We start from the raw sequence: 25050 nt of genomic DNA on the forward strand, positions 1-25050 counted from the left end.
TCTTAAGGTTATCTTCACTTTCATTATGCACTGGTATATTCAATCTCACAGTAGGGAATAAGATTGTATAATGCATTATTGTTATAATTATTTACATACTGGACTCAGCTTCTTGAGGACAGATCTATGTCATATTCATCTTTTTTTAAAGATTTATTATTTGTTTGTTTATTTATTTATTTATTTAATTTTTGGCTGCGTGGGGTCTCAGTTGCAGCACGCAGTATCTTCGCTGTGGTGCACGGGCTTCTCTCTAGTTGCGGCATGGGGGTTTTCTCTTCTCTAGTTGTGGTGCACAGGCTCCAGGGCACATGGGCTCTGTAGTTGTGGCATGCGGGTTCCAGAGGATGTGAGCTCTGTAGTTTGCAGCATGCAGGCTCTAGTTGAGGCGCGCAACCTCAGTAGTTGTGGCATGCGGTCTTAGTTGCCCCGTGGCATGTAGGATCTTAGTTCCCTGACCAGGGATCGAACCCGTGTGCCCTGCATTGTAAGATGGATTCTTTACCACTGGGTCCCAGGGAAGTCCCTCATATTCATCTTAATATGCCTTATTCTTATGAGTTCTGTAATTATTTTATGAAAGGGGAGAAGGAGTAAGGGAGAGAAAATTACCATTATTCCTTCCTGTACTCCTGAATGGCTGCCAACCTCATCCCTACTAATCCTGGTCAACACCCACTCAAGCTTTTTTTTTTTTTTTAATTTATTTATTTACTTATTTATGCTGCATTGGGTCTTCGTTGCTTCACGTGGGCTTTCTCTAGTCGCAGAGAGTGGAAGCTACTCTCTGTTGTGGTATGTCGGCTTCTCATTGTGGTGGCTTCTCTAGCTGCGGAGCATGGGCTCTAGGTGCACAGGCTTCAGTGGTTGTGGTGCAAGGGCTTAGTAGTTGTGGCTTCTGGGCTCTAGAGCGCAGGCTCAGTAGTTGTGGTGTACAGGCTTTGTTGCTCCACGGCATGTGGGATCTTCCCGGACCAGGGCTCAAACCCACGTCCCCTGCATTGGCAGGCAGATTCTTAACCACTACGCCACCAGGGAAGTCCCCCACTCAAGCTTTAGGGCTCAGTTTAAACAGTTCTTTCTTACAGACTTTCTCTGACCACACCTAAAAAGTGCCAGCAAGTGCACTCAGGTAGTATTTTTCTGCTAAATTAGTATAATTCTAGTGGTTAGGTTTACTGAACAAATGAGACATTATGACATTCTGCAGAATTAACTCATTTGTATGAGTTAACTGTATGATTATAACCTATACCAAATGAAAGAAACAATAATCCAAAAATGTCATTTCTATCTGGCTTCAAATATTTTACTTTCCTAATTGCATAATTACTAGATACATATAGAGGAATAGTCTACAGTTTATGTATAACAGATTATCCATACATGAATAACAGATTTTGATATCTTTGTAAATATATTGAGAAGAAAAACTATTTTTCCTAACTTTGTTCTCTTGGCAGAGATGGCTAATTGTCTCTGTTCTCTCCTTTATCAGTAATAAGATCCCCTTATCACCTGTGCATATATACACTGAGAAAATGATTACAATTTCTAGCCTCCCTTACAGCTAGGTCTAGCTATATGACAAAGGTCTGACCAGTAGAAAGTAAGTTGAAATAGTACATGACGCTGCTTGGAAGTGTCCTTGGCTGCTATGGGGTGGGGTGTGGGGAAAGCATCTTCTCCTGGCTTATTCTCCTTCCTGATGACTAGCCTGTGGACATGATGGCTGAAGCCAGAGCAACTGTCTGGAACCACAAGGAAAAACTGCATTGGAGATGGTCACAAACAAAATAGAAGGAGTCTAGGTCTCTCTGATAATCATTGCTCTCCATATCAGCCATGGATTACCTATATTTAAATGAAAGACAAAATGCTCTCTACTTTTTGAGTTTTCTATCTGCCACAGCCAAACACAATCTTAACAATACAGCTCTGAACACACATTAAGTCAGTAGTACTCACCTGACAAATTCTGTCTGCTGGTTTCACTTTCTCTGCTGCTGGAAGGAGAACCTGGCTCTGAAATGCTGCCTTCTGTTCCTCCCATCAGTGGTCGCAAATGGCTTACAGATACTTGCTCAATAAAAGATGTGCCGTGCTTATGGAAGTACCACCATTCAAATATCTGTGACAAACAGAAAACATCTTTCACTTAAAATAGAATTAATCAGCAGAAATATGACCTCAAATCATCCTCTCAAGATGTTCCTGTTTAATTCAGCATTTGAAACGTGCCCTCCTTCCAAAAAATAAGCCAAACACAAGATTCCCTGATAACACATGCCAAGCCAAGGTAAAATGCCTTTTTACAACTTTGTAATGAAATTCAGACAAGCTTAGGCAACATTAGTAGAAATGCGTCTGTAAATAAAGCATTAAAAAAACAGTAAGAAGTGTTTAAGCCATAAATAATGTAACTTACATTACAAGGTCATTTTAGTCTATCTGTAGCATAATTAAAAGAAAAACAATTTTGAAACAACTAGCATGGTGGATTAACCACTAGACTAGGGTTAGAATGCCCACATTTGACTCCCAATTCAGCCATATATTAGCTGTGTGTTTTGGGCAAGTTAACTTCTAACCCCTCAGAGCCTCAATGTCCTATCTAGTAAATATGGTTAACAAGAATTGTAAGTGCTTTTAAACAATAAAGTTCTACTCCAGTATTTGGTAGTATTATTAATGTAGGTTAAGAGTCAAGTTGATTCCCATATTGAACCATTTAAAAATCAGGATATTCATTTCTTTGTTTCCATGGTTTATCACTGTTATAAGAAGAGGAATCAAAAGCAGCTCTCTGTGTTGAACGAGCAGAATGTTTCATATTCGGATACTCCAACCTTTTCAACTCCCTTTGCTGGCTCCTTTGGGTCTGAGCTTAAATGACATGTCCGAAGGAACTTTTCCTGATTCCACAGAACAGAAAGCTATGTTATGCACTCCCATTGGCTCTTTTATTCTCCTTTCAGAGTAATCTTTTTACTCGCAATAATTAAACAACTGGCTTTTTTGCTATTCTTCAAGCTTCCAAGCACATTACCTCTTCAGGTAGAAATAACACAAGCAGCACAACTAGCTTTCTCATTTCAGGTGGTAACAGAAATTATAAATAAACTTTGCTAATAAAAACTCATCAATATTTCAAGGGTAATGACACAGTTTAACCTTTAAAATATTAATTGAATTCTTAATTTTTGTAAATTTAAAACATTGGTTTAAAAAAAGTAACAACAAATTTTAAACACTTTTACATATTACATAAGTTATATATTATATATATGTTTTCTCCCCTCCATATAAATGAGGAAATTAGGACTCAGAATTCATGTGACTTGCCCAAAGTTATCAGATAGTAAATGGCAGAGTCAAGACTCAAAACTACATCTGCTGGTTCCAAGACCAATGGTTTTTCTACTACATCAGCTGTTTTGTTTTGTTTTGTTTTGGCGGTACGCGGGCCTCTCACCATTGTGGTTTCTCCCGTTGTGGAGCACAGGCTCCGGACGCTCAGGCTCAGCGGCCATGGCTCACGGGTCTAGCCGCTCCGCGGCATTTGGGATCTTCCCGGACCAGGGCACGAACCCGTGTCCCCTGCATCGGCAGGCGGACTCTCAACCACTGGGCCACCAGGGAAGCCCCACATCAGCTGTTTAAAGATAGTTTATCTTCTTTATTTAGATTTTTATATGCTATGACAATATATGCTAAATTATGAGTAGGCTTTATAAATCAATAAATTTTGAGGTTTTTAATAACAGTTTTCACCCAGAATTCCTCAATAATTTTTTTTAAGTCAAGAGAAAAATTTCTTTCTCTTCTGGTATTTCACTTCAACAAAATGGTCAAGTGTTCGTCCCTATTTAAAAAAACAAAACAAAACAAAAAACCAGTCCAATATAAATGCTATTATTTTTACATTTCTACTATAGTTATAGAGCTCCACCTAGAGATGAGAAAAAAATACAGAAAAATTTCATTGGCCATGCATGCCATAATACTTCCTAAGATTTTTATCTGTAGCAGTATTTTTCCAAAGTTTATACTATGAAACACTAGTTCCCAAGGATGTTAATAAAGATTTTAAAATTTTAAAAAATCTTTTTAAAATAAAAATGATAGTTTGGTTAAATAAAAGGAAAGCTGAATTAAATAGATTTCTTTATTGTGGCACTTCTTAGAATAACGTGGCCAAAATTCATTAGTGTATGTCATGTTGTTGCAAGCTTTCACACACACTATCTCATTTAATCCTCAAAACTATGAGGTTGATACTTTTTTTTTTTTTTTTTTTGGCTACACCGGGTGGCTCATGGGATCTTAATTCCCTGACCAGGGATCCAACCCGGGCCTTGGCAGTAAAAGTGTAGAGTCCTTTGGGGACTTCCCTGGTGGCTCAGTGGTTGAGAATCCTCCTGCCAATGCAGGAGACACAGGTTCAAGCCCTGGTCCGGGAAGATCCCACACACTGAGGAGCAATTGAGCCTGTGCGCCACAACTACTGAGCCTGCACTCTAGAGCCTACAAGCCACACCTACTGAAGCCTGCGTGCCTTAGAGCCCATGCTCCACCACAAGAGAAACCACTGAAATGAGAAGCCTGTGCACCGCAAGGAAGAGTAGCCCCCACTCACAACTAGAGAAAACGCGCGCGCAGTAATGAAGACTCAATGCAGCCAAAAACTGAGTTGTCCTAAACCACTAGACCACCAAGTAATTTCCAAGTTGATACTATTATTATCTCCAGTGTACAGATGAGGAAACTGGAGCTTTAGAAAAGTTAATTCACTTTCTTGAAGTCATACAACTAAAGTGATGGTTAGCCTGTCTCCCAAACTCTGCTCTTAAACACTCTAGAGAAGGTAACTGGCAGCCTATAAGCCGAATTCAAGACAGATAAATTTTTAGTCTGCCCAATGTTGCCAACATTAAAGTATTGGAAGATTTTATATAAAAACTTTATATCCAGGTTCTCTTGAAATCGTCTGAAAAAATTGGAAGACTTGGTAATACTGGTCTGCAAGTCTACATGGCAACAATTAGCTTTAGCCTTTTCTAGAAGGAGCATGTACTGTCCAGATGACCCAGTCTTCAAAGTAAATAAAAATTTCAATTTTTACACTCTGCCAATTTTACTCATTTTTGTTACTAAGCCGAGCCTGCAAGCATTTAGATCACAACCCACCTCCCACTACACCCCCATCATACAATAGTCTTTTATACGCAAATGAATACTATCAAATCTCTAAAAGTGGAGAGGAAGTTGCAGTGTTTTTTTAAATGTTTTTTCACATTTTGAGAATGTGAAAAATTTTGAGAATGCTGATCTATAAGTATTTATAATTATAATAACTATTTAAAGAGATTTGATTTTTAGATAAACACCAAAGCACGAAGGAAATGGAAACTACTTACAAATATTAGTCCTGATATCAAAGAAGATGTCCCTGTAAGTGCCACATAGAATTTGGGCGTCAATGAATTTAAAAATACTGTCACTGCCAAAAAGAATAAAAAAATCAAAGTTAAAAAAAGTAAGTACCCAAGTTACGAATATGCAGGTGTCTTTATGAGTGGAGGAACATAAGTAGTATTAATATCTAGTATGAGATTCATTTGAGAAAGTTGTAATTTTAAAAAGGCTACTTTAAATTCTCATTGTATCATATCTTTAAAATGCCTTCACATATGTAAGGGCAGGATTTTACACTGCTGATTTGTTAAATAAGCAAATCAAAATGAGATCATTTAGCTTGCTGTTGAGAATAAAACCAGGAATATCATAATTTACACAAGAACTTTTGCAATTCCATAAGGATAATCTAAACAAACATACTGTTACAAAGGAGGATTAAAACTACTTCCTAATTATTTTGGTGAGATACAAACCAGTGTTTCAAATTAGAGGGAAGAAAACAGTGTGTGTATTTGGTATGTCAGCTACAGAGGCAAAATAACCCAAAAAGAATAGCAAACTAAGAGCTCCCTAAACCTGACTCACTGAAAATCTGGACCAGATTCTTCACTTCAAATAACTGTCTCATAAATACTTTGGGTTTTAGAAAGAAAGAAAAATCTGTAAAGTCATTGATGCTCATCTAAATGGTGTATCTACTTAATATGTAAAAAAAAAATGATAAACTCAATGAATAACATTTCACTGAGCATACAAACCATTAGTAGTCACTTCATTAACCTGTAACAGAAACACCAAATTAGCTTTTCAAACAGTCTAGGAAGGCCAATTTATCTAGCTTATTTTAGTGTGTTAGTTGCATCTGAATTTACATACTATGTTCTTAAAAAGTCCGAAACATTTCAGAACATTATCTCACAGTCTTTCATGTCATTTCACAGAATAGAAAAGGGGACATTTTTCCTTCTCTTGTTACAGAAAAATAAAACACAGTACTGACAGTCATAATCATCCCATAACAGAAATACTTCCATTTTAATCTGAGGTTGCCAATTTGTAATGACATGGCAAGAGGCCCTGGCTCCCATCCACTCTGTCCTGGCTACAGCTAAAGAATAATATTTGCAGAATCCAAGGGAATTATCACCTTTTATATACGTCTTTGTAACTTGAGCCCACACTACACAGCAAGCTCTCTACAAATGTTGAAAGAAAGAACTAAGGAAAGAACTCACTGCTGTTCGTGGCTCTCTTTCTCTTTACTTCCTGTACTGTTCTATTTTATTACTCAAGATAAAGCCTAAAACAGAGAACGGACAAGAATATCACGAAAACTATTTCCTGCCAAAACTATTTTAAAACATGAGAATGGCTGGCTAAGATCGTGTTGGTTTCTTTCAGATATTGTCTGGGTGTGGGTTCTCTCAGCTGAGTGGCGGGCGAATCAAAAGGTGTGTATAAATTCTGCATTCAAGTCTGAAAATGCTCTCATCTGCCCTACCACCTGAAGCTTACATTTTATCAGGGGGCTTCTCCTCAGGTGAACGAGGACACAAGAGAGAGGGCGGACCTTAAGAGCTTTAGGGAGGAGCCGGTAGTTGCAGCTCAGGTTTGGCAATCAGCTGCGGAGTAGCGGCCCAAGAGAAAAAGAACTCACTCGGTCGCACACATCGACTTATTCTGCGAAGCCCTCCAGTGATACTGAAAATCTCTGCCCTTTGGCCCTTGCCCCCGGCACCTCTCTTGCCCCCCAATCCCCCACGCCCGCCCGTCCCTCGAGAGCTCTGGGCCTCACCCGCTGCCAAATTCTCACACAGCCTCAGCGGGACCCTCAGAGCGTAAAGCAGCCCCAGCCCCGCCACGAACCACAGCGAGGCCCCAGTGCCCGCCAGCCCGGCCCTCAGCCGCTCCCTCCAGCCCAGCGGCGGGCTCAGGCCGGGAGCAGGGGCAGGAGGAGACGCCACAGCAGCCGCTGCTTCACCTAAGCCGTCACCGTCCGCCATCTTGCCGCTCCCGGTGGCGCCGGGAGTTGGGAGGGGAGAAGGGCAGGAAACCGGGAGTCGGGAATCCTGGGATAGTGGCGGACCTGAAGTTGGCCTCTGTGAAGGCTGAGAGTCCCAGGGAACGGGGACCTATCAGATTTGTTAGGTGGAGGAGCGCCCCAGGACTGGGGCTACCTATTCCTTCCGAGGGAGGGAAGGGGAGGATAGCGGCACCTATTCTGGAGGAACTGGGCTAAGACGTGACCCCGGAGTGAAGTGTTTTAGCCTCCATACGCGTGAGGGTCACCTTCCACCCCATTCCTGGGGTTGAAAAAGCCACCGACCGTTCCAGAGTCGGAGCAGCACTTAGCCCTTTGGATTCGGCTGCCATGGAGAGCACTGGTACTGGGAAAATCTACAGGAGTAGCGACTGCAATTTGGTCGGCCGGAGCTCGAGCGCCAATACCAGCCGAAGCATGCTCCCAACGTCCCATAGATGAATGGGGAAATTAATGTAACTCAGTGAGAAAAATATTAGATTTAAAATCATTTAAGTCACGCCGACTTACTGGGGCGTCAGTGCCTGGGCCCATCACCCACGCCCGTAACTGACATGGCGCCCTAGCGGTCGTTTCCGGGCGGGTCCTTCAGACGGCCCTCGCTGTGATTCCATCACTCGGCCTCCTTCCCGGCCTGCCTCGCGCCAGGGCCGGGCTGGGCCAGAGCAGCCCAAGATGGCCGACTTCGAGGATCGGGTGTCGGATGAAGAGAAGGTAAGGGGTCAGCCTCTCTCTTTTACCTCTTCCCGGTATAGGGAACGGGGGCCCGACCCGGCTGCGGTGGGAACCCCAACAGTACCCCCAGAAGGAAGAAGCTTCTTGGCCTGTGTTGGCATACGCTCTCCGCAGTCGGGATGCTTCCTTCTTGAGGGGCTTTCCTCTGCCTCACGGTGGCCCCAGTTCCCCATTCCTCAACTCTCTTTTCCCCCCGGGCCTGACGCACAGCCCAGTGGCCTTCCTGCGAGAGAAGAGACTTTCTCTATTGAATCGTGACTGTGGACTCTTTTTTGTATTTAACAGAGGGGGCGATGATGATGTCGCGATGTATCAGGAAGCAGTTATTTTACCGCCTTTAGCTGCTGGGGCTCACCCCATCCCCCCATCTTTAGCTATGATTGGGGCTAGCTTAGGGCGAGTCACTTCCTGGTCAGGGTGGCCTCTTAACTTCCCTTTTGCTCCTCCTTCCTCAGGAAGTGATTTTGCTGTCACGACTTCTCGACCGGGAGAGGTCTCTAAGGTGTTGGCCGCCTATCCACACACACCTCTTTTCCCACATGCTGTCGGCTGAACTAATTCGCAGTAATAAATGTGAAAGCCTCAGGGATATTTGCTTCAGGATTTGAGCACCACTCTTTTCTCTGTAGACACTCCCTTGATTGTATGTATATGGCGCCTGGTGTGACTCCATCCCTTCCATCTTACAATCTTTTAACGATAATTTTTGAAAAATAGTTTTCCATTTCTTGTACAAGACTAGCCAATGATTTTTTCTTTTTAACTCCAGAAAGGTTTTATGTAGCACGTAAACTTCATGTTAATACATTCAAGTCTGGACAAAGCATCCTGCCTTCTTTGGTGCTCCAGTGTGGTAGCTTTTTGATTATAGTTGAACTTGCACTGAGGAACTTGTACACTTATTTCTTTAAAAATGTCTTAAATACAAGAGAATATTTCACCTTAGGTGGAATAACTTTTTTCCTGACAGCTGCACACCTTTCTTAACAGTTGTCAGATTTTTCAGTAAATACGTTAAAGATTTTAGAGTCCGTGGAAATTACACTTGTTTCATTACATAACTCGTAATAGGACAAGAATTATGTCTTTTGTTTTCCACAGTGGTTTTTACAAAATGTACACCCTTGAATGCTCTGTAAATGTATCTGGGGTTTTCCTCTTTTAATAAAAGAGATTGGGATGGCAAAGGGGACTGTTTATGATCCAAGAGTCCTCTGTACAGAATAATTTGATATACATATGCCATGCCATCTTGAAACACTGGAGAAAGTGCTAAATATTCACATGCCGTTGAACAACACTTCAGCATTAGATTTTCTCTTACTTGGAAATTGATTCTCATAAATGTATAAGATTTAGGGGGGGAAAGGGCATTTTACACTGTATGTGAACTTATGCTAGAGAGAAAACTATAATAAAATGTTTATTCTAAGGCAAACAGTTATGATTCACATGAAATTAAGTTACAGTGAATCATGGGATAACAAAACATTTGTTAGCCCAACTGATGGTCCTCTTACTTTAAGCAAAACTACTGTTACAGCAAAATTTCACTAAGAATTTAAGGTAAGAAACTTTGAAGTTTACCAGTGTTGGGTTTTTGTTTTTGACACAGGGTTAGAATGCCTTTCTAATTAAACTTGGGGGAAAATATGTATTTCAAAGTGTAAATTAAGATGTCTTTGGATATTGACAGTATTCAAATTAGTAACATTAATAGCCTTGATTTTGTAATAGCAGATCTCTGACCAGTTTTCTCATTTCTCCCAGCATACTTCTTTTGCTGTTTAATTTTAATAATGACAAAGCAAGCAAATCATAATTAGTAAGGTAAATCTGCTGCCAGAAAATGTTGATGAATTTTATATTCAGTGAACAGGTTTTAGATTACATTGTTTTCATTAGTGTAGATAATTAAGAATAGCTGATACAAAACATCTCATATAATAAATCCATATGGTTTGGGATTACTGAAATTTTGTTAGATTTTTATTCCCAGAGATGAACTGATCTGTATTTCTCTGTTGTGGATCAATAAGTAAAAAGAAAGGGCTTTGACTTGTAAGATTACTTAAATTCTCCTTCAGTTTTGTACCTACCTTGACCCCTTTTCCTCCAGGCTTCTGATGCCTTTTAACTGAATTCAGGAATTGAAAAAGTATTTTTCCAAAAAGACTTGTTGATATGAATATCTTAGCATTCATAAACAATAAGTTACCCTTAAGCGAGATTCTTGTTGTACAAAACTTTTATAACCAAGGCACTACTACAAACAAGATATTTTCAGGCTTAGTTTGTATATTGACTCTTCCTCGAAGGAACCATGAAGTTTTCTTTTTTTTTCTTATTTTAACTAAGACCTCAACTGCATTTGATTTGATTTTTTTTTAACACGTGTGTGTCATGCCAAATATATTTTAATACTGCTTTTTATCTTTGTTACATTTTCTGAAAGCAATGAACCCAGAGGTGAAGTTGGTGGTGATAGACTCTGATTTCCTTGCAAGTGTTTCTATAAAAGCTAGTAAGATCAACCATTCTCATAACTACCGAAGTTTTTATCACTTTATAAAGAGGAAGTTGGGTTTTTTAACTTCTGCATTGTTACCTGAAATGGTCATGATGAGCTGCCTAAATAAAACAGGAAGTTGAAAGTATAATAACTTGCAGAAATAAATACTTTTAGTTTTATCCTCAAGTTCAGTTTCTGAGAATGAGCCCTACTCCTCTAGTTACTTAGACTCTTCAATTACTTGGTTCCAAAATGAAAAGATGCCATAATTAGGAAACTTGAGGTATGAGATGAACTACGTGTTTGGATTCTTTGCTCTGACGGTTTCCTTTATTTCATGATTCAGCATTTTTAAAACATAAATGCAGACAGAATTTTAGGGCTGAAAAAAGTGCTACTAGCACATTTTTTTTCCCTTCAGCCTAACTAGTAGAATATTTGTGTACAACTTCAAAAAAGTACCATAACTGAAAAATGAACCCCTTTGCTTTTAGTTTACACAATACTATCTTTAAGGCACTTTTTGAGAAATGGGTTTATCAAAATTATTTAGGAGAGATGTGGAAAATGTAAATAGATACAGAAATTTGAGGGCTCTGTTAGAGCTCATGAAAGATATTTATACTTTTAAAGTGGATTTCCTTGATTATGTGTTACCCCCTTAATTTAGTAGGTGAGTTATTACCCTTATAGGACGAAATAAACCCTAAAGCTTAATTGCTGTGGCTGTTTTGTAATAAGTCATTGACTAGAATTAATACTACCATTTTTAAATCTTCTCTTCTGTTAGCTTTGCTGAGTAGTATTCATATAATCTGTTACAAAATCCTTGGACAGGAGCATAAAGCCTAAGCAGGTACAAACTCAGATGCCAATCTTTGGTGAGGAGCGTAGGTTCATTATAATTTCTTCTAGAACATCTAGCTATTTTATTAGGACCAGCCTTAATGCTAAGCAAAGCAGTGTAATTTGTCAAAAAATTCAGACTCCAGGTTGGTCTAATTCAGAAGCCATGCTTTTTTCACTATACTGTTTTTAACATGTATCCGTGAATGAAGAAATCAGAATAGAGTCATCCATTTAATGAATTATAAATAAGTATTACGGATTTGGGTAGTGGGAAGGAATGATTCTGAGCCTCAGGACATTTAGCCTCTCCTTGCTGTGCTTTTGGTCACCAGTGTGATTTTTGAAAAATCACATACCTCTGTGGGCCTCGAAAGTTTTCTTCTAAAATAGGTAAGGGAAATTGGATCAGACTGACTGAACAAAGTTTAATGAACTTTTTCAAACTCTAATTAAAAAAAAACCAACTCTAAGAAACTGAAACATTAAAATGTTCCAGGAGTTTCTGTCTTTGTTTTCTTTGGCACATTTGCCCCATAACAAACCTGTGAAATTCTTGGTTACTGCAACCAAGTCTTTTTATCTAGTGCCTAGCATACTACCAGGTACATAGTGTAGGCACAAGCTATTGGTATGAAAGAGACCAATCAATCACAGGTTCATTCATTCTTATATTTCCCCAGCTCATGCTCCCTCATTCTCCCTCCCCAATTATTTCTGATAATCTGTAGGTATTTCTTGTGTTCAAGAATGTGTCCACACTCTGGGTGCCTCTTCCAGCATTCATTGTGCCTGAGCACCTACTGCCATTACTGGTGCTCTGTCATGGTACTGCTAAGAACATTTGATCCCCTGGGAGCATTTTCCTAGTAAATTCCATAAAGTTCCAAAGCCTTATTGCATATCAAAATCAGTATGTATACTGTTGTCCCTAGGTATCTGTGGGGTTGTGGTTCCAGGACCCCCCCCCATACCAAAATCCGTGGATGATCAAGTCCCTTATATAAAACGTTGTAGTACAGTCAGCCCTCTGTTTCGGCATCCATGGATACAGAGGGCCGACTGTGTACACTTTGAGCCTTGAAAAACCCCTAATAAAAGTATTTCCTTCATCTTCTGTAAGTTCTCTCCTTTAGAGCTCAGAAAAACACACACTGTAGGATCAGGTGTCATTGTTCTTTTCTGTCTCCAGTACACAAACTCCTTCATCTTTTTGAAAATAATTAAAAAGTTAAAGTCCTTATATGGATCAGCTCCTGAAAATAAAAACCCTGGATAGGGGAAACTAGTGATAATTTTTGATAGACAGTTTGACTACTTACGGATTTCTGAACTAGGTGATAATTTTAATATGGACTTACTATTATTTTCCCTTCTCCCTTTGGCAGAACCTCCTGCCAACCTCTGCATTTCTGCTCATCCCACCATTATTCTCCTTTAGTCACATAGGGTTGGAACACTGCCATCATCTTTTTCATCCTTAACCTCTCCTCTCATGCTCAATTAGTATTTCAGTCCTGTAAATTCTTCTTCCTATCATTAGGTTCTCTTCCTCCATTTCCATTAATCTTTTTTAAAAAATTATTTTGAGTATATAGGAACTATAATCACATGCTTAAAATGGTAGGAAAGGACATGAGTAAAAAGTCCCCTCCCACCCATTTTCCAGCTACCCGGTTCCCTTGAGCGGCAGCCAATATTACCAGTTTCTTTTCTATTTTATTTTATGTATTTATTTCTATTTTATTATTTTCAAATAGGTAAGTATACTTTTCATTGAACAATATGTCTAACCTGTCCACATTCTTTTTACCATTTTCTTCATACAGGACCTTTTCTTATGCTTGGATTATTTTTAACAACATTCTTAATTGTTCTCTTTGCCTCCAGCCTCCTCTTTTCTTTCTATATTTTCACTGATTTACCATCTTCATACTACTAAATTTTGAGCAGCATGTAAAATTTATCTTTGCTATAACTGCACATGCATATTGTTAGGGCAGTGTCTCTGGAGATGGAATGTTCAGTTGAGTGGATCGTTTGAAGTATAGGTTGTGATATATATAATGTATAAACAGGAAGACAGCATGATACCAGGCTGCACTAAAGGAAGGTGGTGGGTTTATCGGAACATGAGAGAACTTTGCCTTGTGAATTCTTTGTTCTGCATCTAGGTTACATTTAAGTGCTTATAATGTGCTAGATACTTTATGCATTAAAATGTACTCATCTCAAAATATCCCCATAGGCTGCTTACCCCATTTTAAGTTGAGTAAACTGAGGCACATTTCAGGTTAAAAAAAATATAACCAAGTGTCCAGAACTAGTAATAGTAGAGCAGATGCAATCTGCTGGTAATCATTTCCAGACCTGTGCCTATACCCACTTTGATTCCTTTGAGTAGATAGTAGGTAGTGAATTGAGCTAGCAAACAATTCTACTGAAATAATGACATAATCCTAAACTGCAGTCAAGTTTAATGGTATAGTGATGTGGATGCTTGTATAGACACTGAAATATTGATATTTTCTGGTGATGACTGCATTATAATTACTACCAAATTTGGGGAATGCCCTGGTGGTCTAGTGATTAGGACTATGCACTTCCATTGCCATGGGCTGGGGTTCAGTCCCTGGTCCGGGAACTAAGATCCCGCAACGAGGGGGAAAAAAATTACTACTAAATTTGCATAGTGCTCTTTTGAGCTTCTACAAATATGCCACTAAGAATTCTAGTATTTAAAATGTGTTATAAACTCAAGGTATTGAGAAACATGACTTAAGAAGTTTAAAGATCTTGAAAGTCCTCATGACAAGGTCAAGAGCACTGTTTGTCTTCTTAAGAACCTCAGAACATTATTGCCTACAGCAGAATTGCTTATGTGTTTTTTTCAAAAGCAAGATTTCTGGGTTCTTTCCTAGACCAGCTGAATCAGAATTTGGGGGGACCAGTGTTCAGGAATCTATTTTTAATAAGCTTCCCAATAATTATTGTGCAACTCGAGAACCACCATTCATATCGTAATCCTCTGCCTGTTAAGTTCAGAAGCTTGATTCATCAGGATAGTAAGGGACAAACTCATATTAGCTAGGCAGATGAAACTAGTGTATAAAAAGGAGGATAGCAACTAATTTAATAAATACAGGAGGGATTAGATTCCATTTTTCAAGTAGATCAGATACATAGGAAATCAAATTATAATTTTCTCAGTTTAAGCATGGAGTCAGAACCAGAGATGTTAACTATACAGTCTAACATTTTAATGGTGTTTTCCTCCATAGTAGGGATATAAATCCAACACCAAGACGAAGTCAGATCTTTGCATAGTGCACCTTCTAACTTTTAACAGCAGTGGACTTTCTTTCTATAGACAAATTTTACAAGGCTGGAAGGAAGTCATTATATATCAAAAATTTGCATATTGCAGTTTCTCCTACAGTCTTTACCCTCAGTTAATGGCACCTTCATTCTTTAGTTGCTCAGGCCAAAAAGTTTAGTGTCATCTTTGATTCCTGCTTCTCTTACAATACACATACTGTCCATTAGCAAATCCTATAGGCTATGCCTTCAAAACATACCTAGAACTTGGCTATTTCTCACCATACCCCTATTTCAACCACTCTGGAAGAAGCCACCGTGATTTCCCATGTAGATTATTGAGCTGGCCTTCTCTCTGGTCTCCCTGCTTCCGCTTTTGTCTCTCCATAGGCAGTCTGTCCTCATTGAAGCACCCAGAGTGATCTGATTTAAAACTGTAAGTCAGAATATGTCACTCCTCTGCTCAGAATCCTCCAGTGGCTTCCCATCTTTTTCAGAATAAAAGTTTTTACTCTGACTACAAGTCCCTGCATGTTCTGGGATTTTACCTCTTTACCACTTATGTCTCTGACCTTATCTCTTACCTATTCTCCCCTGGTCCTCTCTAGCCACACATCCTCACTTAATGGGTCTTTGCATTTGATCTGTCCTTTCGAGTTCTCTTCCTTCTATATCCCTCACTTCCTTCAGATATTTAATCAGAAATTACCTTCTCAGTGAAGCCCTCTGTGATCATCCTGTCCAGTTCCAATCTACCATTTTGTATCCTCTTTCCCTGCTTTATTATTACTCCTTAGCATTTATCACTAGCTAGCGTACCATGTAGTTTAGTTGTTTAATCTCATCTATTGTTGGGCTTCCCTGCTGGCACAGTTGTTAAGAATCCATCTGCCAATGCAAGGGACATGGGTTCGAGCCCTGGTCCGGGAAGATCCCACATGCCGCGGAGCAACTAAGCCCGTGCATCACAGCTACTGAGCCTGCTCTCTAGCACCTGCGAGCCACAACTACTGAAGCCTGCACGCCTAGAGCCCATGCTCTGCAACATGAGAAGCCACCGCAATGAGAAGCCCATGCATCCCAATGAAAGGTAGCCCCCGCTTGCCATAACTAGAGAAAGCCCGTGCGCAGCAACAAAGACCCAATGCAGCCAAAAATAAATGCTCATAAATAAAATAAATATTTTAAAAATCTTATCTATTGTCTCTCTACCCACTATAATGTAAGCTCTGTAAGGACCATATACTGTTGAATCACCATTGCCTAAAACAGTGCCTTCATAGTAGGCCTTCAGATATTTGTTGAATGAATGAGTGAATGAATCTTGCTTGGATAGTATTCTTCTTTTTTGTTTTTAGACATCTTTATTGGAGTATAATTGCTTTACAATGGTGTGTTAGTTTCTGCTTTATAACAAAGTGAATCAGTTATACATATACATATGTTCCCATATCTCTTCCCTCTTGCGTCTCCCTCCCTTCCACCCTCCCTATCCCACCCCTTTAGATGGTCACAGAGCACTGAGCTGATCTCCCTGTGTTATGCAGCTGCTTCCCACTAGCTATCTATTTTACATTTGGTAGTGTATATATGTTGGATAGTATTCTTAATTTCATAGTTAACTAACTCTTAGAGGGCAGACTAATTTCCAGGTTTTGTGAAGCCATATTGAGGATTCCAGTACTTCCAGATTAATTTTTGTTAATGGAACTTCCCACACAGAAGGCTTTGGCAGTTCTCCATTACCTACAGAATAAAACCAGAATTGTTGTTAGCGTAACTACTGCCATCTGACTCATTTTACTCTTCCTTTCGCTTTTATTATCTCCAAATAAATCTGTTTCTGCCAAACTGGTCTGCTTACAAAATACTGTTTTTTCCCTTCCTTTTTTTTATTCTTAACCAGTTCCCTTATTTGTAATGCTCTCCCTCTTTCTCCCACCCCCCTACTATTTAAAGCACTTTGTAGAGCCCAGCTTAGATCCCCTTCCTTGTAGTTGTCTTTAACCAACCCAACCCATATCCATCTCCTTCTTAAGAGTTCCATGTTGTATATTGTCTATAATACTCATTTGGCAGTTTTGATGCTTTGAATTAGTTATTTTTAAATGATTGACACATCTTTACTGAGGGCTATTGTTTGTTTAAGTTGTTTTGCTAACAGTGGTAAAGTATACAAAGATTTGAAAAGCCAGGATGCTGATTGTATGCTTGTCTTATGTTATTTGTATCCACTGTGAAGATTTGCACTTAGTATTAGCTTAAGGTAGTGGCTTTCAACCTTGACAGCACATGAGAATCACCCTAGGAAGCTTTTAAAAATTCTGGTGCCCAAGCTCTACCCCAGGTCTATTACATCAGAAGCTCTGTGGGTGGAACCCAGGCATCAGTAATTTTAAGGCTCCCCAGGTGGTTCTAATTGTATAGCTGTTCTTCAGAACCAAGGCTTAAGGCAAAAGGGAATTTGTTGGCTTACTTCTTTTGCCATTCTCCTTTTTATTTTGTTTTTGGCCGCGCCGGGTCTTAGTTGCGGCATGCAGGATCTAGTTCCCCGACTAGGCATCGGACCCAGGCCCCCTGCATTGGGAGCTCAGAGTCTTACCCACTGGACTACCAGGGAAGTCCCTGCCATTCTCCTTTTTTGTCTTTATCTTTAGTACTCAGCTCACCTCAGTGCCTGGGACCCGATAAAGTATAGTTTGTTTTGTTTTGAGTGAATGAACAAATTGGTAAACACAAAGATTCAATAACATCTAGGCATTTGCTTAGGGAAAGAAAGTTAAGTATCTGCTATGTCTAAGTCCGTCTCATGTTACCTCATTGGATTCTTAAAGTAGTGCTAGATATATGAGCAGGTATTATACTCAGATGAAAAAAATAAGACCCAAGTAATGAAGTGCTGAAGCTGGCATGTGAAACCAGATCTGACTCCCAATGATTTTGAAAAAAAAAAAAAAAAAGTAAATTTCGTAAAAAGATATACCTTTAAGTTAGAAATACCATAACATGCCAGATATGCACCAGATCTTAAAGGCAAAATGCTTCTTGCTTACCACTGCATCTGTTTCCAAGCCAGCATGGGCCTTCAGTGCTGAGCTCTGCCTGTTTGGACTTGGCATTTGCATCATTGCTTTCTGGCACGTTAATCTCAAGGCGTTTGGTGTGGATTTTCCCCTGATTTCTTAATTTGGTCCTGATTTTTTCCAAAACATACTCATTGTATCTGGCTGCTTGGAACTTTTTGCCTATCTGCCCACTCTCGTAGGATTGGGGGTGAGAATGTATATTTTAACAAGTCGCTTATGTGATCTTTTCACTCACTTTAGTCTTTTTTTCTAACCCATTAGAACACTGTATCTCAGGCTTATATTTCCTCAGTTCTTGATCTAGACATTTAGGTAAATCCTCTAATTAAGCCAAATAGGGTCCTTTCCCTCCTTTCATATGTATATCAATGCTGTTTTGCATTTAAGATCAGACAACTTTTTTATCTTTACTGAGATTGAGCCAGTACTTTTTTTTTTTTTTTTTTTTGGCTTAAGGCTTTGTCACTTTGAACTTCTAAATGAATACTAAAGATATATATTTGGAAATCTTTTTACCTATATTTTGGATGTATTATATTAGGATAGTCCAGAGTGAGTTCTGAGGAATGATTTCCTTCTAACTCGGTGCATAGAGAAGTTGTAAATTAAAAGGGAATGGTTGGGAAAGATAACTAGAAAACAAAATAGCTATTTTTTGGTTCTTAAATGTTGTAAATTTTATGTTAAGTATGTTGTTTTTATATACTGTTACACAGCATAAAATACAATGCTGACTTCTGTTAAAGAAGATTAATCTGACACTTGTTAAAATGATAAGAAGACTTTATTCACTACTTTTGTATTAGGGGAGAGAGATTGAGTTCAGGTCCAAATAAGCAAAGACTGCTGGGCATGAATAGCCAACAAGCAATTGAGCGGGTCAGTAGGTGGAAAATTACTAAGGAGACATCAGGGGTAGAAGGATTCTTTTTTTTTTTTTTTTTTTTTCCTTGCGGAACGCGGGCCTCTCACTGTTGGGGCCTCTCCCGTTGTGGAGCACAGGCTCCGGACGCACAGGCTCAGCGTCCATGGCTCATGGGCCCAGCCACTCTGCGGCATGTGGGATCCTCCCGGACCGGGGCACAAGCCCTGTCCCCAACCTTTGATGTATAAGTCCTCTATCTTCTGTTAGCAAAATCCTTCTCGCAAAACAAACAAACAACTAAGCATGGGGCTTCCCTGGTGGCGCAGTGGTTGAGAGTCTGCCTGCCGATGCAGGGGACACGGGTTCGTGCCCTGGTCCAGGTAGATTCCCAAATGCCGTGGAGCGGCTGGGCCCGTGAGCCATGGCTGCTGAGCCTGCGCGTTCGGAGCCTGTGGTCCACAATGGGAGAGGCCACAACAGTGAGAGGCCCGCGTACTGCAAGAAAAAAAAAAAAAGGTTGGGGACAAGGAAATTGATCAGATATCAAGAGTGGGGGAATTTTCTTTAAACTGAGAGCAGGATTCTTGCTAAGACTGGGCTAGGCAGGCCATAGACAGGATGGGGCCAAGATAAAGACCTAACTGAGAAGAGGGCTCAGAGAAGCCTGACTAAAGTTTGGACAAGGAGAAAGTCTTTGGCACTCCATGTGTGTTATATTATTACTTTAATAAATCTTCAAGCTGTTTTCCTTAGCATTGGTAGACTTTTTAAAAATGAAATTGCTCTACTTAAACTTGCCTGCCTTCACTACCTGTTTGTCTATATCTGACAAAACTTATAAGTGGTTACTAATAGAACGGTTTCTAAGAAATGCTTGAAATGGCTTTCTGTCTGTGTGTGTGTGTGTGTGTGTGTGTGTGTGTGTGTGTGGTATGCGGGCCTCTCACTGTTGTGGCCTCTCCCGTTGAGGAGCACAGGCTCCGGACGCACAGGCTCACGGACCCAGCCGCTCTGCGGCATGTGGGACCTTCCCGGATTGGGGCACGAACCGTGTCCTCTGCATTGGCAGGCGGATTCTCAACCACTGGGCCACCAGGGAAGCCCTGAAATGGCTTTTAAAAGAGTAAACATAAAACAAATTACTTGAAAGTGTCGCCATCTTTTTTATAATGTTGATTCTAATTTAGACATATCTATGCTTTTTAAACCTTAGGCCTTACTGATAATGATAAATCAAAATAAACTATCCATATATACATCTAAAATTTTATTTATTTTCTTGGCCACGCCACACGGCTTGCAAGATCTTAGTTCCCCTGACCAGGGATTGAACCTTGGCCCCTGGCAGTGAGAGCACAGAGTCTTAACCACTGGACCGCCAGGGAAGTCCCCTAATTGCATTCTGAATCTTTATAATATCTCCAGGTCTAAACTGGGAAAATAATATTTAGCTTATTTGGAATTTAAAAAAACATAGCTAACAGTAAGTTTATTTAGTGAAACCTTTTATTCCATATGGCCTTGGAGATCACTGAAAATGTATTTTTTTCTGAAATTATAGCTCCAAATCAAATTCTCACTAGCCTCTGGGAACTCTCTGCCAGCAGGGATTTTGTTTGATAAAGGCACTGAAACTGGAATTCTAGAGCTAGTTTGATACTGAAATACATGCATGTCAGCAGCTTGGAATCATCTATTAAATTATTGCCCCAGGCAGTTTATTGTTGATGTACTGAAAGCCTTAGAAGCAGACCCAAAAAGTGAACTACATTGAGGCAAGATGTATTTTAAAACAAAAACAAATAGCATCCTAGGGGGAGAGAGAGATGAATGGGCAAAGCACAGAGGTTTTTTAGGGCAGTGAAAATACTCTGTATGGTACTATAATGGTGGATACATGTCATACATTTGTCCAAATCCATAGAGTGTGCACCACAAAGAGTGAACCCCAATGTAAGTTATGGGCTTTGGGTGATAAAGATGTGTCAATGTAAGTTCATCAGTTGTAACGAATGTGCCGCTCTGGTGGGGATTTTAATAATGGGGGAGACTGTGCACATGGGGGGACAGAGTATATGGGAAATTTCTGTATGTTCCTCTCAATGTTGTTGTGAACTAAAACTGCTCTTAGAAAAAAGTCTTAAAATACAAAATAATAGTAATAACAACAGCAGTAACATCCTAAATATCTTCTAATAGGAAAAACTGTCTTAAGAAATAACATTGAATTCCATGCAAATAGAACTTTCTTACCAGAATAAGGTATTATCGCTTTCTGGAGGAGGAATGCAACTGCTTATCCTTGAATACTTCTGGAATGATGTAGAATAAAAATAAGTAAATATTTATGAAAGCACAATTTACTACTTATTTTTTGAAGTATAGGCTAGTTGAAAACATGGGTAAACTTTGAAAGATGTATTATCAATTTAAAGGGAAGCAGAGGGACTTCCCTGGTGGTCCAGTGGGTAAGATTCTGCACTCCCAATGCAGGGAGCCTGGGTTCGATCCCTGGTCAGGAGCTAGATCCTGCATGCATGCTGCAACTAAGATGTCTGCATGGCAACTAAAGATCCCGCATGCCACAACTAAGACCTGACACAGCCAAAATAAATAAATACGTATTCAAAAAATAAAAATAAAAAAAATAAAGGGAAGCAGAGTAGAGTCACTTTGAAAAACTCTTTTTGGTCAAAAAAAAGTTGTTGATGTTTATAGTTATTGATGAAGATTGTAATGATGGAGACTATTAGGTGACTAGGACCCAAAGAACTTCTGGAAGAGAGGAATTATTTTCTCAATAATTTGAAGGCTTTGTTCAGTTTAATAATTTAAAGCAGCAATTATCTTGCTGTGACCGCTTAATAATAACTGACATTTACTGAGCCTCCATATTACATTTTAAATATTTTGCCAAAGACTTGACATATATTATCTTATTTAACCTTCACAGCAATTCTAAGAAGTAGATACTATCCCACTTTAGGGAGAGGCTGTGATTCAAAGAGATTAAGAGACTGAAATTCAAATCCAGGTCTGTCCAACTCCAGAGTCTTTATCTTTCCATTTTGCCATAGTACCTCATAATAATCTTAAAAACTAAGCACACTTCCTTAGTGTCATTTTATTCAAAAGGGATTTTGTAAACATTTACTAATTGCCTATGTGCTGTTTACTTTGCTAGACCCTGTACAGTATAGAAAAAGAAAGCAAGGCAGTTTGCGCAAAGAAAACTTAAGTCTTTGGGAACAGAATGGTACCTCTAGAACTGATTGTCAACAGCAGTTATATTTTAGGTGCTATGATAAATGTTCAGAGTATGGTAGAAGTAACAGAGGATTCTTGATACTTTAAGTAATGGGGAATATATCTTTGAAAGAAACAGATTCCCCAACCTTGGAAAATAGGAGTGATTTAGACAGGCAAAGATGAGAGAGGCACAAACTCAAGGACAGTGTGAGTAAAGGCCCAGAAGTGAAGTCTTTAATACGCTAATGAGGGAGATAAAGATTTTCATAGATACCTTGCTGGCAGAGATTTGGCTCATGAAGTATACAAAATTTGGGCAGTATAAACTGACCTGGGCCTTGCTGATAATTGGAATATGGATATTATCTAGTGAAAGATTTCTTCCTTGCCTGTCTGGCATTATCTACCGAGCATTCACAAAGAGCTGCAGTTGTTAAATACTCAACTTCAAATTCTTTTGTTAAGGAAACTATTTTAAAAGGTAGTTAAGAATAGATGTAATGTTGAAATGTGTGTAATCTGTTACTAAAAGATTATTTAGAGGAATTCCCCAGCGGTTAGGATTCGGTGCTTTCATTGCCTAGGGCCTGAGTTCAATCCCTGGTGGGGGAACTAAGGTCCCACAAGCTGCGTGGCGCAGCTGCATGACAAAAAAAAAAAAAGATTTGAGTTTTATAAAAATTTTGTAAATTTATTTTTCTACTACATTTTCTAAAATTTCCTACTAAAATTAACAAAATTACAAAATTAAGCAGTTTCTAGGGAACAATGGGATATATTACTTCGTTTCATTTTTAAACTTCAGTACAGATATTAGTAATATAAAAATGAAATTTTGAATCTTGTAAGGATTGAGTATTTTACTTTATTTTCCTTTTTGGAGAGGTAAGAGGAAAGAAAAATGGGAAGAAACTGAAATCTAAGAAAACTTATCTTTCATTGATACTTATAGACTTTAAATTGCCCCTATTTAGGTTAGAAACATAATACAGTGCATTCCATGAAATTAATATTTTTGGAATATTTAAATATATGAAGGAGTAGAATTGTGTAATAGGCTTGAGTTACTCCCCCTTTAAAATATACATGGAGTTATACCCTTTACTGCAGACACTATCATATGAATGCTGTGTACAGTGAACCTGTTACTTTATGAAATAGGGACTTTTTTTAAGGAGAGTGAAGTTTTTGTTCAACTGAAACGTCCATATAAGTGATTCTCAATTGGGGGGGGGGGTGACATGCCTCCCCTCCATGGGATATACCTGCTGTCACCTTTCTTTCCTCATCCCAATCTTGAGAATGATTGACTAAATTACTGTTACTGTGTCATCCCTCATTTGTATTGCAGCAAAAATATTTTTGCAATCACTAGCTGCTTAGCCATTTCTCTTTCCCCTTTTGCTTGTGCCAGTGATTTTGTTTACCTCTGTTAAATTTCATCTTGTTAGTTTTGACCCAGTTTTGAAGCTGGATGATAAAATTTTGACTTTTAAAGTTATTATTTATCATTTGATTTACCCCTCCCAACTTTGTGACAACTGCAGCTTTCACAAGGAAAGCTTTGTCTCAATTCCTGGTTTTAAAACAAAATTGTAAAAGGGCTAGGCCAAATCCATGAGACCACCAATCCTCCTGAATTTTAGTACCTATTAATACTGCATAGTATAGATGATTGTCTAGTTCAGTGCCACCGCTTTGTATGTATGTGACCTTGGACAAGGCACTTCTGAACCTGTTCCTTCATTTACAGTGGGGATAATAGTCTCTTCCCTGCCTATTTTTAACAAGCTGTTTTAAGATCAAAAGAGAGGTTATGAAAGACTTTTGTAAACAATAAAATAGTATTCATTCATTTACATTCCTAGCTTGTGCCAGGTCTCAGTCCTAGGTATACAGCAAAGAACAAACATAACAAGTTCTTATGCTGTATGCTAGGAGTTGGCAGATCTGGTCCACTGCCTGTTTTTATATGGGCTAACAGCTAATGTATTTTGAATGGTTAGAAAAAAAATTAAAGGAAGAATATTTCATGATGTGAAAATTACATGAAATACAAATTGCAGTGTCTAAAATAATGTGTTAACTCAATGAGGGTAATCCTTTCACACTGTATAAGTGTATGTATATCAAAATCATCACATCGTACACTTTAAATATCTTATAACTTTGTCAATTGTACCTCAGTTAAAAAACAAAGTCTTACTGGAACACAATTATGCTCATTAGTTTACAGTTGGGACAGAGATCATGTGGCCCACACAGCCCTAAAATATTTACTGTCTGGCCCTTTACTTTAGCAGTTTGCAGACCCCTGCTCTGTGCTCTTGGAATTCTTTTGGAGGTGTTGAGCAGTAAAATTAAGTATATGCTCAGTGGTGGCAAGTTCCATGAAGAAATTTAAAGCAGGTAAGGGGCAAGAATTATGAAGGGTGTGGAGGGTACAGTAGCTAATTTATAGAAGTCAGGAAGTTAGAGAAGGGTACTTTAGTAGGTGATGTTTGAACAGAGACTTGAATGAAGAGGGAAGTGAACTCTGATAGAAGAGCATTTCTGGCAAAAGGAATAAAAATTGCAGTAGTCCTGAGGTGGGAGTGTAGCTACTGGTCTAGGAGCTAAACAGTAGGAGAATGAGAGAGGGTGAAGCAAATTGTAAAAGAGACCATGGAGCACACTTTAGATTTTAAAGTGATTATATAAATATATCATTACAATTTCTTTTACAGGTATTCCTTCAAGGTATTTTTATGGTATTATTATAGTGACAAATCAACTTAACACTTCAAAGCCTGTCTTCAAAGACTGTCAGATGTTTATCTAATACTAATTATGGTCGTCCCATGGAGGGGGATTGGTTCAGGGACCCCCGAAGATGTCAAAATCTGAGGATGTTCAAGTCCCTTATGTAAAATGGTACAGTATTTGCGTATAACTTACACATATCCTGCCACACACACACACACACATATATATATAT

At 39.1% G+C, this 25050-nt stretch overlaps 2 protein-coding genes across 18 annotated transcripts in view; one reads left to right on the top strand and one right to left on the bottom strand.

Annotated features, from left to right (window-relative positions):
- The window catches only part of ST7L (suppression of tumorigenicity 7 like), a 95554-nt gene extending 87425 nt beyond the window's left edge, over positions 1-8129 (bottom strand). For 8 of the 17 annotated variants that reach the window (XR_010842043.1, XR_010842060.1, XR_010842061.1 and 5 more), the window contains exons 1-4: positions 7217-7462; positions 5421-5503; positions 2850-2915; positions 1969-2131 (exon numbers count right to left, since the gene is read on the bottom strand). Coding sequence is in view for 13 of the 17 variants with exons in the window: in XM_067041946.1 (XP_066898047.1) it covers positions 1969-2131; positions 2850-2915; positions 5421-5503; positions 7217-7424 (520 nt within the window). In the remaining 4 variants the exon portion in view is untranslated. Of the gene's footprint in view, positions 1-1968; positions 2132-2849; positions 2916-5420; positions 5504-6179; positions 6202-7216; positions 7463-7972 lie in introns of those variants that run through there. The other 9 variants (XR_009335342.2, XM_067041965.1, XM_067041988.1 and 6 more) reach the window with 5 other exon arrangements.
- Positions 7423-25050, top strand: part of CAPZA1 (capping actin protein of muscle Z-line subunit alpha 1) — a 50100-nt gene continuing 32472 nt past the window's right edge. Inside the window, exon 1 of the mRNA XM_059060955.2 lies at positions 7423-8176. Coding sequence (XP_058916938.1) covers positions 8138-8176 — 39 coding nt within the window. The 5' untranslated portion in view covers positions 7423-8137. The remainder of the gene's footprint in view (positions 8177-25050) is intronic.

This window comes from Kogia breviceps, chromosome 1 (assembly GCF_026419965.1).
Source record: "Kogia breviceps isolate mKogBre1 chromosome 1, mKogBre1 haplotype 1, whole genome shotgun sequence".
Classification (NCBI taxonomy): domain Eukaryota; kingdom Metazoa; phylum Chordata; class Mammalia; order Artiodactyla; family Physeteridae; genus Kogia; species Kogia breviceps.